The sequence below is a fragment of the Anguilla rostrata genome, chromosome 12, assembly GCF_018555375.3.
Source record: "Anguilla rostrata isolate EN2019 chromosome 12, ASM1855537v3, whole genome shotgun sequence".
Classification (NCBI taxonomy): Eukaryota; Metazoa; Chordata; class Actinopteri; order Anguilliformes; family Anguillidae; genus Anguilla; species Anguilla rostrata.
The window spans coordinates 25,445,887-25,463,493 of record NC_057944.1 but is presented as its reverse complement, the minus strand read 5'-3'; the positions used below and the strand labels follow the sequence as shown (position 1 = coordinate 25,463,493).

The 17,607-nt window shown below is 38.7% G+C and overlaps 2 protein-coding genes across 2 annotated transcripts in view; both read right to left on the bottom strand.

Annotated features, from left to right (window-relative positions):
• The window catches only part of LOC135235704 (C-type lectin domain family 4 member M-like), an 18,483-nt gene extending 11,883 nt beyond the window's left edge, over nt 1-6,600 (bottom strand). The window contains exons 1-4 of the mRNA XM_064301490.1: nt 6,511-6,600; nt 2,601-2,694; nt 704-790; nt 186-287 (exon numbers count right to left, since the gene is read on the bottom strand). Of these exons, the coding sequence (XP_064157560.1) occupies nt 186-287; nt 704-790; nt 2,601-2,664 (253 nt within the window). The 5' untranslated portion in view covers nt 2,665-2,694; nt 6,511-6,600. The remainder of the gene's footprint in view (nt 1-185; nt 288-703; nt 791-2,600; nt 2,695-6,510) is intronic.
• LOC135235703 (CD209 antigen-like) lies at nt 5,719-17,607 on the bottom strand. The gene is made up of 9 exons (XM_064301489.1): nt 17,210-17,607; nt 16,750-16,851; nt 14,900-15,411; nt 11,923-12,061; nt 11,519-11,620; nt 10,266-10,382; nt 9,915-10,066; nt 9,042-9,149; nt 5,719-6,623 (listed from the first exon to the last, which is right to left on the bottom strand). The coding sequence occupies exons 1-8, from the start codon at nt 17,328-17,330 to the stop codon at nt 9,096-9,098; spliced, it is 1,299 nt and encodes a 432-aa protein (XP_064157559.1). The 5' UTR covers nt 17,331-17,607; the 3' UTR covers nt 5,719-6,623; nt 9,042-9,095.

The following is a 17,607-nucleotide window of genomic DNA, read 5'->3' as shown; positions in this document are numbered from 1 at the left end:
CCGTATTTTAAAAATGCTAATAAAGAGCCAGGTGAAAATCTGGGAAATCAAGGGAATTTGCCAAAGAAATGTCCTGAAACCCACTGCCTATGCCAGTTATAAGTAATGTATCATGATAGGACAGATATGTTTTTATACTTTAAGATTACATTTTGCCCAGTAAAGAGATGTAGACAGTTACTCACAGAAGACACACAGGACTAATGTGGCAGCCAATAAGAGAGCACACAGCAGCCCGAGACACATGGCAGCCAGTCTGTAGGGATGTGAGCTTTGTCCACTTCTCTCTGTTGTCAAGAAAATAGAAAATTTAAGCAGAATGTCATTTCTTTTAAATTTTATATTGTTGTTTTTTTTTTTTTTTACTGTTGTGTTTGCTATTTCAAACCATACACATTGCAGTAACCTTATGTTTTACAACAGCAAATACAAATTCACAGATGCAAACTCTGTCTCATGGCTATGACTAATATTTTTATGTCAGTTTTTTCATCTATATAACTATTAAGGCTGAGTTAAATTTTCCATTGATAGAAATAGTAGAGGCCCACTCTCATATGCATACAAGAGTGTGGGCCTATTTCTATCTCTATTTTTATGTGACTATATTAGGTGAACACACCATCAACTGTTCATAAGAAAAGCAAGTATGTGGGATGTTCTACATGTACATTTTCCAAAGATAAAAGCATGTGTGACTAACCTGTTGTACCACAGTGGCACTCTGTGTTGGAGGAGGGTGATTTTGTTGTTTTCACCTCAGAATAGGTTACACCTTCATCCTGATTTACTGAAAGAGGAGGGGGGGGGGGGCATTTTATTTTTATTTTCTTAACAATTTTTTTTTGATTTGGTTCCTTTCTATAATGATACAGGGCTAAATACATAGAAGGAAAGATACAGTACAATACTAATGTTGACAACACTCAAAACCGTTCAGCATTTATGAGGTGTTTATGCTGATGTGCAGAAAGGGAGGCTGGAAATAGTGTGTATGGAAGGGGAAATAATGTAGGCCCAATGTCCTCTGTCCATTCAGGAGGGAGCAGACAAGCGCATGCAGTCAGCTACCCCTTATTTTCATTATTGCCCAAGAGCCCATTTCTGGATTTTCTGCACTGGAAGACAACAAAGCCGGCAGAGACAGATCGCAGGTTCCTAACTGATCACAGGTGTCACTATTGAGCAATGAGCAGGGGACACCCCGTCCACAGATACTCTCCCTCAATCCGCGGGTGAAATGGTGGCCGATTACACATTTCCCATGGAACACACAAGCACAGTCAGAGTACTGTACATCGCTGCACTCAAAATGCCTGAGAAACTTTTTAATATTTTAAAGACAAAATGCTGGAGGTGCTTTTGATATTGCTGCAGTATGCAGTAAATAATCAGCGTACCTACATGGTAACAAAGACAATGTATCGCTGATCCTGCTCTTGGGACTTGTCTGTGCAAGTTGCACAGTAAATAAAAAACTTAGTTCGGCAGCTCAGTACTTTATTGTGCCATCACACAATGTGCAAACCCAGGTTTCTCTCTAATATATTGTGCGTATGTATGTGTATATGTATGTGTGTGTGTTTTTGTGTGTGTGTGTGTGTGTGTGTGTGTGTGTGTGTGTGTGTATTTTGGATTTGTGTACAGTTTGGTCACCATGTTAAAAAAACAATCATGTCAATTTCACACATTTCCAGTTGAATGAAGCTTCAAGGACATAAAAGGCAATAAGGAAATTAACCCCTTCACACAAACCCCCTAGAGGCCAGCACGCTGGTTTACTGAGATTGCTCAACTCAGTGCTCCTGCATCCAAACCAGAGACTGTGAATGGAATCAACAAAATCTGTGTTCTTGCTTTATTAGTAGACAGTACATGATAACTACACCAAATACAGAGTCACTAATTGCCACCATTCTCATGTAGTCCATCCATTTAACACGCACCCCTCCCTGCAGCAACTATAACCCCCACAAAAACAACTCTATGGGAGTTAATTTAAAAAAAAACTTTCACCAGCAAAAATTTGTAAGAATGACCATCCTCTGTTCAAACAGTTTTGCTCTATAATGTTCCTTGTAACTTCAAGTAGTTGAAAGATATTTTGTAATGTTCTTTATTAATAAAAAACATATTGTAATATCTTCTGAGTAACAATGCCACTGTCAACTGCCTGGACCATCATGCCTCTTTTGCCTGATACCACCAAGAGAATCAATTACACACCAGAAAATGAAGTGCTGATACTTACCAGTGAATGTGATATTGCAGTAACACGTCATTACACATCAAGAATTCTGAACAAATCTAAGTGTAAAGAACATTTACCCAAAAATTATTGGGACCAAATGTAGTCATTTGTGCCAGTTTTAGAAGTTTGGCCAAGCAAAACAATGAAAACATTTTTAAACTTAATTATTTACTTCCCACCGCACATCTCGCATTGACCAGCAGTACAACTTCCACATGAAAACACAATTAATGATAATGCGCATACATATTCACTAAAAGAGAGAAATATTTTGAAATTATAGGTAGATAGATAGGTAGACACATAAGAGATAGCACAGAATTCCCGTTCAGAAAACAAAGTAACTCACTTGCAGAATCTCCTCTCAAATTCTTCTTGAACTTCACAGATGAATAATGTACACCCTCACCCATTGGGGCTAATGAAACACCTCAAACACCTCACTGAGAGAGAAATAAACAGAAAAAGGAGAGGAGAGGCAAAATTAGGAGGAAATATATTTTGTCATATATGGTGCATACTTCCTCTCTCTCTCTCTCTCTCTCTCTCTCTCTCTCTCTCTGTGCATACAGGAAGAACAGGCGACCATTTCTGTCAATATTTTATAAATATTTTGCTATGATAGGAAAATATTATAAAGTAAAAATATCCATCTCTGGATTTCATGCTAACCTCCCTTTTGATTGGCCCAACCATTTGTATTTACATTTTGGATGCTACTGGATACTGCTACTGGCAGTTCTTTTGTCTTTTATTGCACTTAAATGAACTTCAATCTTAAATGAACACTCAGGTTCGGAAAAAAGAAAAGACTCACACACTGATATTATTAACGATAATATTTATTTAGTCATGGGAACGGTTAACACTTCGACGACATTGGTGTTCATCAATTAGTGAGGAAGACTGATGTGGCCGAAACACTAAGGCCTACGTAGAATATGTGTAAAAAGAGATGGGGCCTTGTTTATAAAATGCTAGTACGCGCGGATTTCCTTCTTTATTCAATAGATTTGATCTTATGTGAAAGATCAAATCTTTTCAGTCCACAGCTGATTTACTTTGTTTGTCAGAGGGATGGGCAACTCCATGTGTTAAAGACCCACGTCATTAAAAAAAATCAGAATCAGAAATTGATTCAGACTTTAATGGCAATGTATGTTTTTATGCATACAAGGAATTTGACTTGGTCAATTAGTTGCTCCATGTGTAACAATCAAGACAAAGATGAAGTGGGGAAAAAACACTCATGTGATGCAGGTACTATGGAACTCTCTCTGTCTCTCTCTCTCTGTGTACAGGAAGAACAGGCAACCATTTCTGTCAATAGTTTATAAATATTTTGCTACGATAGGAAAATATTACAAAGTAAAAATATCTGTTTCTGGATTTTATGCCAACCTCTCTTTTGATCGTTCTTCTGTCTTTTATATGACTATATGAAACATTTTCCTATGATATAATTGTAAATTATATGGACATTGTATGGACATCACTATATGGAAGACGTAAATGTCAAAGTAATATGGTTTCTGTCATGTAGTTAAATACTAACCATCAGTCAACTTAGGACCATTTATGTGTGTTGTGGGCAAAGTCTCATCTCTCATTGAAAATGTTAATCTGTTAGAATTGAAACAATGGTGCTGTCAACTGATATCACATCTACACTCCTGGGCAAAAAACAAAATGGGCCAAGCCCAAAATGGCAAAATATTAAGCTTTTAATGGTCTTAACAACAAATCATTGATCAGGAAATTAGCAAGAATTAAACAAATAGATTAAGTAATTTAGAATGGGATAGCTTTTCCCTTTAATTTCTTTAAATGTTTAAGCCTTGTGGGTAAACTTGCAGACAGCTTTTTACAGAAAGAAGACTCAATGTTCCATTCAATGTTGATGGCTTCAAATAGTTGATGAGTAGTTGAAAAATCTTTCCTGGTATAATGGTGTGGGGGTGTTGGAGAACCAGAAGCGACTAATATAGGGGAACGAAAAGCTAACGCTACAGGAAGCGTTAACCACAAAGTCCCGAAGGACAAAGGACAGGGAACACCCGAAAGTAAAACACAAAACAAATAAGATCCCTGGGAGAGCAACTCTCGCACACAAAAGATCATAAACAACAACAAAAAAAAAAAACACGGAGTAAAAAGCCACTCCGAAGGACCACCTTGTCCAGCCGTAAAACTGGCTCGCAAAACCAAAAACGACCCGTAAAAACCAAGGCGAAGCTCTGGTACCAAACCCAAAACTGGTCTTAAAAGAAAAGACAACTGAGTAGCAAAATTACTCAGCGAAAAGAAAAACCTGAGACGCAGCTCAGAAAAACACAAACAAAATACATTACCAGGGACAACGTCCCAATACCCAACGGCTCACACAAGCTCAAAATAAAAGTACAAATACTCTTAAGGCGTCAGAATGCGCTCACTGCGCTAAGAGACTGAATCGCCTTAAAAGAGGACACAGAACCAACCACAAACACAATTCTGTACACCGTCCACCGAGCACCTATACCAATACCGTACCAGCTTTGTGATAAAGGGGTTTTACACAGAAGCGCCGATGGCTGTTCTGTCAGTGCTTATAAAGGCACCTCCCCAGGTGAAAATAATTGGGAATCAGACACCTGGAACAAATTAAGAAATTCTCAAAGGCCGGGTGCCTTCTAGTGGCAGCACAAGGCCACTACACCCCAGAACCATGACACCTGGTTAGTTCTTTATAGGGTTCAAATCTGGACTCTGACCAGGACAAAACATGAGCCTGATGGACTTGTTCTCAAGCCACTTTTTGGTGGTCTTTGCAGTGTGGGCAGGAGCATTGTCTTGTTGAAAAATAATATCTGATCGTTCCTCTTTAGAAAACAACTTTTCAATTGTGGGAAGCAAGCCTTTCTGCAATATTCTCCTGTATTCCAAAGCATTAATTGACTTTTCACAGTGAAGCAGCTCACCGGTACCAGCAGCTGAAAAGGCTCCCCACACCATGACACCTCTCTGGAGCATCACCACACAACTCTAATCATGATTCATCACTCCACACAACTCTGCTGAACCACTCTGAATCAAACTTTCCATATTCTGCCAAAAACTTCATTCTGTCTTTGATGTTTTTCTGAGACAGCAATTGATTTTTAACACATCTTCTAGACACAAAACCTGCATTAGATAACCTTCTGGTTATTGTTCTTTAAGTTGTTGTTGTTAAGACCATTAAAAGCTTAATATTTTGGAATTTTGGGCTTGGCCCATTTTCTTGCCCAAGAGTGTACACACCAGACATATTAGACATATGGCAGATCAAACATATTAACCCGATGGAGCAGTCGTCACTTCGTGGGAAAGTTGTGCAGGTTGACACTGAAATAAGGGAACTGTAGATGAACAGCCCTAGCCCTCAGATGAACTTCCTTTAAGATGTGGTCATATTGACATGACGAGGAACAAATTATCACAAAGTGTTGGCAAAAAACAGAAATCATTTATTTCAGTTTCAAGTTGACATACCCACAGCTGCTTAATACAACTTAATACATTTTTAAATGTTTTCAAAATACACATGGAATATAATTTTTACTGCTTCGTCAGCTAGGTGTTTATGGGCAATAATATAGCATGTACCTGTACAAACTCTCTTGGCAGCACAAATTACAGTTGCATATTTTGTGTAGATCTGTTTTAACTGTCACTGTTGCTTGTCATATGGGGTTGTTGTGTTTTTACCTTTTATTTTTAGCTTGTGATTTATGTAAGTCAGTGCCTTGTGTGTTTTTATGAGCCCTTACCAAAGGTCTGTCATGCCATGTGAACTGCTGTTCACTTGTGGGTATGTGTACAGTACTGTATGTGGTTGTTTATGGCTTTAGGTCACAGCCTTAGGTTGGAGAGCTACAGCTAAGCAGGTTCTAGTGACTTATTCATTTAATAAAGTACTGAGAGCTGTTTTTATTAGCAGATGCTTTCACAGAATGATTGCATAAGGCACAAACTTTTGTAGCAGGGTGACTGCAGTTCACAGAAATACTGTTGTAGATCATGTAAATATTATCTGCGTGTAGATTTATTTCAATACATTGAATAAATCTGTGTCTCACAGACACATTTCTAGTTAAAACAGCAGTATGTATAACAGTAACCTTGCTATCTATTGGTGCCATGTTCAAATATCATAACCAGCCAGATACTCTTGCTATAACACAGCCAAAAACGTATAATGAAAAAAATGATTTATGGGAGCAGATTATTTGACTCACAGATCCAATGCTGAATATAATCACAGGGATTACCAGTCCATTTACTGACACGAGTCATAGTCTGGGCACAATCAAATCCATAACGATCATACGGCTCTCCACTCCCCCAGAATCTGCAAAGGAAGCAAAGACTGAGACACAGAAGCTCTACTTCTCTGCGGTTTCCTACAGAGATACAGCGACTCCTTCTCATTCACTGTCAGTCGCAGCCTATGATCTGTGATACTGCACTGTATGACACTGCAGACTCTGAATAAGGATGCAGAGAGTTCAGACGGTGAAAATGTATCTGGTTGGAAAATAATTCTAGATTATTCTGTACACATTCAAATTGTCCCCATCACACGGACAGTAAATATTATAGATGTAAATAGTAAAATACACATACTGTATATACTATAATAAACATTTTTCAGTACTTAGATTAGTTTATATTCATAATTTATCTTTGTGAAAATACAAAAATTAAGTTGTTCTTTAGCTGGAAATGAAATACTAAGAGATCACATAGATAAAACAGGTGAAACTATACATGTTCTGGGTCATAAACCCCTTGACCATGAGTGTGCAAATTCTGAGGGTGATGTGCAGAACTACCAAAGATCTACTACTATGAAGCAAAAAGTAAGCAGTGTACCCTGGTATTTCCAAATACATCCAAAATGTCTAAATTGTGTATTGCTCATAACGTAATCATACATTTCACAACCAATCAACTGTTTTGACTCATTAAACTCACTTTTGCATACTATCCACATAGAAATCTTTTCATCAGTAAGGGTCTGAGATATATAAGGGTCCAAAAATCAATCCAAAACCTCTCCAAAATTGAATTAAATACTTTTTATCCATTATGAAGCATATCGATTTGACCCTCATGGTGGTTTAAGATGAAACGTTCATACCACAATGAAAAACAATGCAAAAACACACTGTGGTACACATACCAAAATATGTTGTCACTGCGGTACACATACCAAAAAATATGTAAATATATGTCATTCACTCTTGCATGTGTTTTGGTACAGAATATTTTGTTGCATGGAGATGGGACGACATTTTACAAATATTGCCATTTATCATCACGCAAAGGAAATTATATGTTCATCTAGCACATATCAGCACACAGTAAATTTTAATTGACCAGTGTAGCCCTTGGAGATACTAATACCCCACATTATTTACAATAAAATAATATTACACTTTCAGAAAAATGCTGGCAATTTTCTAACTTCACGATAAACTGGTGCATCAAACATAATACAAGACTGAGCCACCTATGAACTCATACACTACAGTATGTGAAATGCCCACATTAGAGAATATTGCAAACCTATTGAAAGGCACTCAATTTCATTGTGAGTGGTATGAATTCTAGCAAAGCGGGGCACCACCAGCCTCTACTCTAACACTGCCCAGGTTACACTAACAATGCCCCCATACTAACTGCTAGGCCTAGGCCTATTGGTTAGCCTCCAGTACATATATACTGAGCATTATTAGCAAAAGGTGTCTCTCACGACCAATGCAAATATAGCAGTATCAAAAATATGATACAATGTAAAGAACTGAAATATTACAAGCAGTAATGCATACATTTTTGCCATGTTCATAAGTGTCCTGGCTAGGCGTCATGCTTACTCCTACTCTTCTGACCCACTCCCCTGAGAATTTGCTTTAGCTATGCTGATGAGTTAGCAAAATTGGTATAATCTTCCAAAGACCGAAGGAATAAAACGATTATGCTACAACGAGTGCTTGTATATTACTGTGTAATATTACAGTTGACTACAGAATGCAATACTGTAGCAACCATTCATGCTGTTTGCATGGGGCTCTCAGTCATTGTTATAACGTAGAATGAAGCAGACCATAGACCGTTGGAAAGTTCATACTGTCCTGCACTGGAACAAACGATTATCAATCAAACCAGATTGAAATGAAATGAGTTACTACATCATAAAAAGCAAATGGTGTTTTTATTTCATAATTAATTGAAGATATTGATAGTAGAATGACGTGGTATAATTACACAAGCATTTCTTATGTTTATTTTGCTATTCAGTGAGCAGCATTATTCACTGCTGTATTGGCTTTCATTTGGGCTATTGTTGGCTTTATCCTGTTGCTATGACAGAATACAAATTTTTGGCAGGGAAAGAATATTTTCATGAAGTCCCAAATAGACTGTCATGCCTGGGGGCCATAGTTGCAGATCAGACTGCAGGGAGGGAGTGAACTACACGGCAATGACGGCACTTGGAATCTTAGACTTGGTTGTTTTTGTTCATAGTTTGGTTGTAGGAGCACTGAATGTCTGAGTCCAGCATCCTGGCCACTAGGTGACTTGTGCAAAGGGGTTAACAGAAACCAATGGCTGACTAGCAGCAGAGAAACATTCATATTTCTGATCTGCTGAGATGTACATCATTTGTATTTGAGATGAAAGCTAAGTTTGTTTCAAATTCTACATATTTGCATCAGTCTGACTATATATTTATGCCCTGCATTGTATCTTCAAGGACTCTTACCCTCTCTGCAGAGGAGTTCCATCCACCCAGAGCCAAGTACCATTAGTTTTTGAGTTAGTCAGTCCAATCCAATATGATTCTGCTCCTTTTGTCTCTGGTGGTGAACTCCTGAACACAAACACAGAAAGACTCTTATTGTGCACTCTGCTGACAGAGACACTGAGAGACACACAGTCAACACCAACACATTCTGCTTGGCCTAGTCTCATGATTGCATGGTCAAAGTAGCCACTGCAGGGTTAAAACATCAATTGAAATGGGGTTGGGGCCAACATCTTATTCTGTGTACTGATAATATTTACAGTTGCCTAACCTTCTCCTTCTTTGTTTCTTTTTCCTAGAACTCCTGCCCTTCTCTTCCCCTGAGTTCACAGACCACCCCAGATATATCACACTGCCCTTCTAAACTGCACACTGTATTTCCACTCATTTGGACTTTCTACTTTCCCAGCTAATTTATTACCTTAGCTGTTGCCTTCTCAACCCATTTGATTTGCTGTGATATAGTTTCTATTGCATTTCTGTTACATCCATTCTACCTTCACACCATGCTGAACAGCAGAGGATGGGCTTCCCCTCTATAGCCAGGGTTCCTCCCAAGATTTATTCCCATCGGGGAGTCCAGGCATGGTTTTTTTTGTTACACTGTAAATCATCTTGTTTGTACATCAAAAGTGATGTACAAACTGACAAATTGACTTGACTTGAAATGAGATTCACTTAAAGTAATAATATTGAACACGTCAGACTGTAAGAACCACCTAGATATGAGAAGCATAACTCGTTTTATGGCGGCTATTTATGAATGTACATTGTAAAACTTCTCTCCACCCACCAACTCATGGTATCACTCATTCTTTCACAGGACCTTACCTGCTCCTCTTCGTTATCTATAATCACCAGGTCAGCTCCCCGTTTAATGCAGTCACTGCGACTGTCCATCCAGTTCTTCCTGTCAGTAGAGAAGTAGTAACACTTGAAGGAGAACTGCTCCCAGCCCAGTGGACAGAGTTTACACCCTTCCTCTACAGGAAAAGCACAGACAACAATTTCTGTAAACTACCAACAATATACATAAATAACAGTGTAAAGGTGAAAGCCCCAATGTTATTTTGAGACCAACAGAGGAGCACCACTCTTTCTGCGAACTGAAGGGAACATATTGCTCTATAAAAGGAAGTTTATTCAGTACTGCTCTGTAGTGTCTCTGTCGCTGGTCTTTACCTTGTTCCAGGCTGTTATATTCTCTCTGTAGCTGGTCTTCATTCAGCATGCTATTATTGGTTCTGAGCTCCTCCAGGTCTCTCTCCAACATTGAATAGCTCTGACATAGATGTATATCTCACAAGGACAAAATATATTCTTTTATAAAAAGAAAAAATGCATGAATTAAGAACTTTTACTACATTTCACCACTGTTCAGTATGACCACTGTGTTAATCTCTGGAAATCAGGTTAACCACATCACCTGTGAATTTTGACTGAAGAAAGGCAAACTAGGAAATAAAGTCTTTACAAAAGTTGTCTCATATATGAATTTGTTTTATTGCAAAAAGAGGGAAGGCATGTATTTCCTATTTTACAGGATTGTGAAAAATCTTTTTGTTTAGTTAAGCTCTATAATGATATTGCAGTATATATTTTGCAATGTACATTTCAGGATGTAAAGTTCACTACTCATCTCAATGACATTGATCTCAATCACATTGGCATGCAGGGTCTTGGCACATATGAAATGGTTTTAGAATAAAACTAATAAGGCATCAACACCACCATTTTATATTTTACATAATAACTTAGACATGTCTCATCAATATTTAATATTTAAAAAATAGAATGCTAATAAACAGCTAGTTTAAAATGGAGGGAATTGGCCAAAAGCAATATCATGAAACCCACTGCATATTAATCGTAATGTAAAATCACCAATGTCCTGGTAGGTACCCCCTGGCTTAGGGGAGGGAGTAGCCAGGACTGAATGGGTGTCACGTTTATGGTATTTTTATGTTTGTTTATTAATGGGTTATTGTATGTGTTTGGAATAAGTGTTGGCTGTATCATTCATTCATTCATTCATCACCCTAATGCAATAAATAGTTATTGGTCATGCCAGTGCATTGGTGATTGGCACCTCATCTTACCCTATTAAACCCATTCTCCATTGTCAGGTGTTTATGTTCAGTGTGTGTAGGTGTCCTTGTGTGATTGGTCCTGGTTAGTTTAAATGTGTTTGTTTGATGGTGTGAAAGGAGGGCCAATGGACACAGTGGCTGGTGGTCTCTTGCAAGGGTCCATTGCTACTGGTTTTAATGCACCGCATCTGTTTCTAATAAAGTAAACAAAAATTACAGTCGGTCTCCCTGCACGATTCTGCTGTCCGTCCAGGCTACTGGAGAAGCCTGTGACAACCAAATTTTTTTTTAATTTTTTGTTACTTTAAGTAAGTAAAGTAAAGAGACATAGTGTGTGATACTCACAGAGGACACACAGGACTAATGTTGCAGCCAATAAGAGAGCACACAGCAGCCCCAGACACACTGCAGCCAGTCTGTAGGGATATGGGCTTTGTCCACTTTTCTCTGTGGCCACAAGCAAAACAATTAAATTTTTGATTAAACAACCAAGTTAGCAATTGTCAGTATTCATGAAAATACATGAATTAGACATGAACATTACACTGTTTTTTGCACTACAGAGAGAATATTCTTTTAACTTTCATGTACAGTACTGTACCATAGCGCTGACAATCGACCTTATCACAAAGTCCCTGCTGAAAAGTTCCACTGTACTGGTGTTGTTACCTATGTGCTGCTCTTTAATACATTGTAAAGGTGCTTTTTCCTGTGTGCTGCTCTTTAATACAGTGTGCAGGTGTTCTTACCTGTGTGCTGAGCTCCTGGGCTGTTGAGTGAGGTCTGGCCCAGTGTGCTGTACACATCTTGGTATGGAGAGGCCAGGTCAGTGTATATACCCTCTGAATCTTTGGAGACTGTAGATGCTGCCATTTCTGACAACTGCTGCTAGTGCTCCGTCCAGTACTTCTCTTTACATATTTTGTGTCACTGTAGTCTGTGCTCTGTTATTCTTCAGCAGAAAGAGGAACTTGCATTGAGAAATAGGGGATTGTCAATGACAAAAATGGACAAGTAAGCTTAACCCTTAGCAAGGCTGATCTCTATATTATATTTTAGTATACTGTTGCCTTTCTGTAAGTGATTATCTGAAATGTTTAAGAGTTGGGGGTACTATTATTGGTAGCAGTTAATCTGATCTTTTGAAGTGTTCTCTTTGTGTGTTGTTGGATGTTGCTTACAAGCAAGACATCACAAAAAAACAATTTACACAGACCTCTGACAGCCCAAAAACATTACATATTTTTGATATGTATTGACTTTATTATTTATAAGTTTAAATTTATTTTTAAATTTGTGTAAACCTAACCACAGTAAGGGGCCGGGCCTTTTGCTGTTGTGGCTTGTCTGCACTTTGAATTGAGCGGCCAGAATTTGAGACCTATATCTGTAAAACTCAGTTCCATCTCAAGAACCAAACAGTGAGTGTGAGGTGGGGGAGGTTTGGATTCTATCTAGGTCTATCTGGGTTTCTTTAGATGAACACCTCTTTTTTATCATTGTTAAAAACTCCAAAAGTTCTTAGGAATAATGATGGTGAAATAAAAATACAAAGATTAACTGAACTATTAACCAGAATTTAAAAATGTAGCTCTGTTAGGAACATTATGTGGTCTGGTACTACATATTTCTGACTAAATTTACTTAAGGGGAAATTAAAACATCTCTCATTCTCAGTAACTTGAATATGCATCTAAGGCCACTCGATGTCACTTGCACTTTTGGGCCACCAGGTGGTAGATAAGTCAAACCTGACTTTGAAAAGGCCATTAGTCAACATACAGTATGCTGTTCTTCAAATTTGATTAAATATTTTAACTTCACTGTTTACCTGATCCTGTGTTACAGCCACTCAAACTCCAGTCAGATGATCCTGGCCATTATGACTTAAGGTACCTTCAAACAAAATAAAGAAAAAATACAGAACGTTGGAATAACTCAAGCCACGTGTATCCTACTCTACACGTCTGTTTCCTGTGTTAAATTTCCCTCCATATATCATTAGCAGAGTAACCGCGGATGAGTGTTTAGATAAGAAAGTTTGTAAATGGTAAATTTTCACCAGTGCAATTTTATTTTATACAACAGAGCATTAGTGTTTCAAACCTCATAGTTTCAGACTGACTGGTCAACCAAACACGGTATGGACCATAGTTATACATAAGCATAAGCAATTATGTATTTTGATGCAATAATGCTTTTTCAATCTCCTTCTTACCCACTGATGTAAATGCTACACTTTCCATTAACAAAAAACTGAAAATACATATTTCCCTTTACATCTGCATGTTGGGTCTATTAGATATCTACTTTTTAGATTATCACCTTTGAGAAACAGACAATATAATTTGATCTGGCACACTTGCTCATAGCCCAGGCAGTGTCACTTGTGATTGAGTAGCTTGGTCTGTTTGATCAAGGGAATGTTCTCTCTCTATCCCTGCGGTCCCAAGGGTCTTGCAAATGTATACAAATCTGGGATGTCCTGGAGTTTTCTCTTCTTTGAAAGTTATATTACTTTATGACCTTCTTGGTGAAACAATCTGTCACATTTAACTGAAATCATTGAATGGACATCGTAGTGTTTATATAAATAATGGTTGTTGAGGCCTGAAAGTTTAAATCCACATTTTTAGAAGCAGTTCCAGTTTCAAACGAAAACCAACAGTGCGATTTTGGTTTTGTTACATGGAAAATATTTGCCTGAAGGTGGAGATTATTACTAGGCTGGATTTTACAATTATTTGTCTACAAATATCACCTCTGATGTTAGAAGCAGAAGTACATTTTTCTGAGGTACTCAATAGCTAATGCATCCATTGTCTGAACTGCCAAAGAAGGTTCTTTCCGTTGTCTCTGCTTTGTGCCTATTCTGTGGGTGTTCATGTGGTCTGTAGCATTGTAGCTCAGGCTGGATACTGCTGTGACATGACAGGAAGATGGTCAGGCTATAAGTTAGTGAGGGCTCTATATATGACTATGACCATACAGATATTGGGACTTTCCACCTGTCAGTTGTAATTCTTGTACATGACAGACATGGAGACAAGAGGATTTTTGGGGGGTTCAGGTGCTGTGGAGGAGGAGGGAAGCTGAAGAGGAGGTGAAGGTGAGACGGGAAAATTAGCACGACACAACTAGTGAAAACAGAGATTCAGTAACACCCGAAAACCATCAAAATGACCATCATCAACATTTGCCATATATTTGAGCCAAGGCTTTAATAATCCATAATATTTAGGACTCTCTGGGTTTAATTTTGCACATCCATGAAGCTTGGTGTTAATCCCATCTATTACACTTTTGTATCCTCTCACATACCTACTCTCTCCTAACAACACTTTCATACTTGCAGCTGATGTCTCATATCGTTTCCGCTCCCTACGCGCCTCTGTGTATTTTAATGCTGCAGGAAATGATCTCACATATACTCATTAACTGAAAACAAACAAGAACTTTCTTTGGAAGCTTCTGTAAAATTATCCTCTCAAGTCTCAAACTCTGGCAAATCAACCATGCTTCCACCCAGATAGTTTTGGTCATTTATCATCAGGACAAAGCAGTTTATATGCATAAGTGAGAACGAGTCACCACTGACCATCATGGTACTCCGTTATTGAATAGCAACTGGGAGTGAGTAATCAGGAATTATTCCAAACAAGGACACTTGATTAACGCTATAATAGACTGTTTCCTGGCTAGGCCGCTGGAACACAGGACAACCTATTGAGGACAACCTTGTTTCAGGAGGTTGTAGTCTCTCTGTACCTGGTCTTTCTCTTGTTTCAGGTGGTTGCAGTCTCTCTGTAGCTGGTCTTTCTCTTGTTTCAGGCGGTTGTAGTCTCTCTGTAGCTGGTCTTTCTCTTGTTTCAGGTGGTTGTAGTCTCTCAGTATCTGGTCTTTCTCTTGTTTCAGGTGGTTGCAGTCTCTCTGTACCTCGTCTTTCTCTTGTTTCAGGCTGTTGTAGTTTCTCTGTAGCTGGTCTTTCTCTTGATTCAGGCTGTTGTAGTTTCTCTGTACCTGGTCTTTCTCTTGTGTCAGGCTGTTGTAGTTTCTCTGTAGCTGGTCTTTCTCTTGTTTCAGGTGGCTGTAGTCTCTCAGTAGCTGGTCTTTCTCTTGTTTCAGGGTGCTGTAGTCTCTCTGAAGCTGATGGTCTTCCTCTCTATTCATGATGTTATTGCCTCTGAGCTCCTCCAGGTCTCTCTCCAACATTGAATAGTTCTGAGATAGTCTTGTACCTAGTACACATGGGACAACAGCATTCTTTAGAAAAATAATGTATCAATAATGTATAATGTATCAATGTGACTTTTACCAATTTTCACCACTGTTCAGTACAATACTGACCACTGCGTTAATCTCTGGAAAAATAAAATTTAAAGCTATATCACCTGTTAAGTTTTTCTTTCTGAATTGTGAATGAAGAAAGTAACGCGAACTAAGAAAAAAGTATACAAAGTGTTCACTCATATGAATCTGTGTTGTCGCAAAAAGATGAAAGCCATATCGTTATCTGTTCATTTACACAGTGTAAGAGGTTTATGAAAAATATTTTTGTGCAATGGGTAGCTCTGTTGTCTCACAGCAAGAAGGGCCTGGGTTCGAATGCAGCCTGGGTCTTTCTGTGTGAAGTTTGCATGTACTCCCTGTATCCATGTGGGTTTCCTCTGGGTACTCCGGTTTCCTCCAACAGACCAAAAACATGCAGGTAGGCTTATTGGAGACTCTAAATTGCCCATAGGTGTGAGTGTGTGAGTGAATGGTGAGTGAATGCTGTGTGTGTGCCCTGCGATAGATTCCTGCCTCTTGCTGGGATAGTCTCCAGCACCCCCCGCAGCCCTGCTCAGCATAAGCAGGATAATGCATGGATGGATGGATGGTGTGGCAAACACGCCTGCCACAGGCCACCGAAATGGCTTTCCTAGGGGCCCTCCAGCACAGAGACACAGGGAGAAGATGTTCAAATAGTCCACATTTATTTACAAGGTTTGGCAAGATGGTACAGCCAAATGAGCAGATGTAAAACCCTGTCATGACAGAGAAGGCTCTCCTGTGTGGCTGGGGATGGCAGATTTAAGCTGTGCGCAGTGATTACCTCACTACGCACAGGTGCAGCCACCCCTGTTCCTGGGCCCAATTACCCTGGCCAATTGTCTAATTCATAACCAATTATCTAACTAGCCAGGTCTAATTAGCTTGACCCAGGGCAGGTGTGGCTGCTTAAACCAGCCATCCCCACACAACAGATGGATTCTCATTTCAATGACATTTATCTCAAACATATTGGCAAACATAGCATTGGTGAGCATATTTAATGGGTTTAAAAAAATGACAAGGCATCAACATCACATTTCAGATCGTACATAATAAATTGCATGTTTTTCATCAATGTTCCGTATTTTAAAAATGCTAATAAAGAGAAAAGTGAAAATCAAGGGAATTTGTCAAAGAAATATCCTGAAACCCACTGCCTGTGCCAGTTATAAGTAATGTATCATGACAGGACAGATCTGTTTTTATACTTTAAAATTACATTTTGCCCAGATCACAGTAAAGAGATGCAGACAGTTACTCACAGAGGACACACAGGACTAATGTGGCAGCCAATAAGAGAGCACACAGCAGCCTCAGACACACTGCAGCCAGTCTGTAGGGATGTGAGCTTTGTCCACTTCTTTCTGTGGTCACAAGCATAAGCAGGATAAAACAATTAAACTTTTGATTAAACAATTAAGTTAGCAATTGTAATTATTTCATTTTGAAAATACATTAATTAAATGTCAACACTACACTGTTTATTTGCACTACAGAGAGAGTATTTTCTTAATTTTCATATACAGTACTATACCATAGCCCTGAAAATTGACTTAATCACAAAGTCTCTGTTGAAAAGTCCCACTGAACAGGTGTTCTTTCCTGTGTGCTGCTCTTTAATACAGTGTACTGGTGTTGTTACCTATGTGCTGCTCTTTAATACACTGTGCAAGTGTTCTTACCTGTGTGCTGCTCATTAATACAGTGTGCAGGGGTTCTTACCTGTGTGCTGAGCTCCTGGGCTGTTGAGTGAGGTCTGGCCCAGTTTGCTGTACACATCTTGGTATGGAGAGGCCAGGTCAGTGTATATACCCTCTGAATCTTTGGAGACTAATGCTGCCATTTCTGACAACTGCTGCTAGTGCTCCATCCGGTATTTCTCTTTATATATTTTGTGTCACTGTGGTCTGTGCTCTGTTATTCTTCAACAGGAAGAGGAAATCGAATTGAGAAATAGAGGATTGTCAATGACAAAAATGGACAAGTAGGCTTAACCCTTAGCAAGGCTGATCTCTATATTATATTTTAGTATACTGCTGCCTTTCTGTAAGTGATTATCTGAAATGTTTAAGGGTTGGGGGTACTATTATTGGTAGCAGTTAATCTGATCTTTTGAAATG

Coding starts and splice junctions, on each gene's coding strand:
- LOC135235703 (XM_064301489.1), bottom strand. CDS start 17,330: ATGGCAGCATTAGTCTCCAAAGATTCAGAGGGTATATACACTGACCTG. Junction 12,062..14,899: donor TGAAACAAGGTTGTCCTCAA/TAGGTTGTCCTG, acceptor ACGGAGCACTAG/CAGCAGTTGTCAGAAATGGC. Junction 9,150..9,914: donor TAGATAACGAAGAGGAGCAG/GTAAGGTCCTGT, acceptor GTTTGTGTTCAG/GAGTTCACCACCAGAGACAA.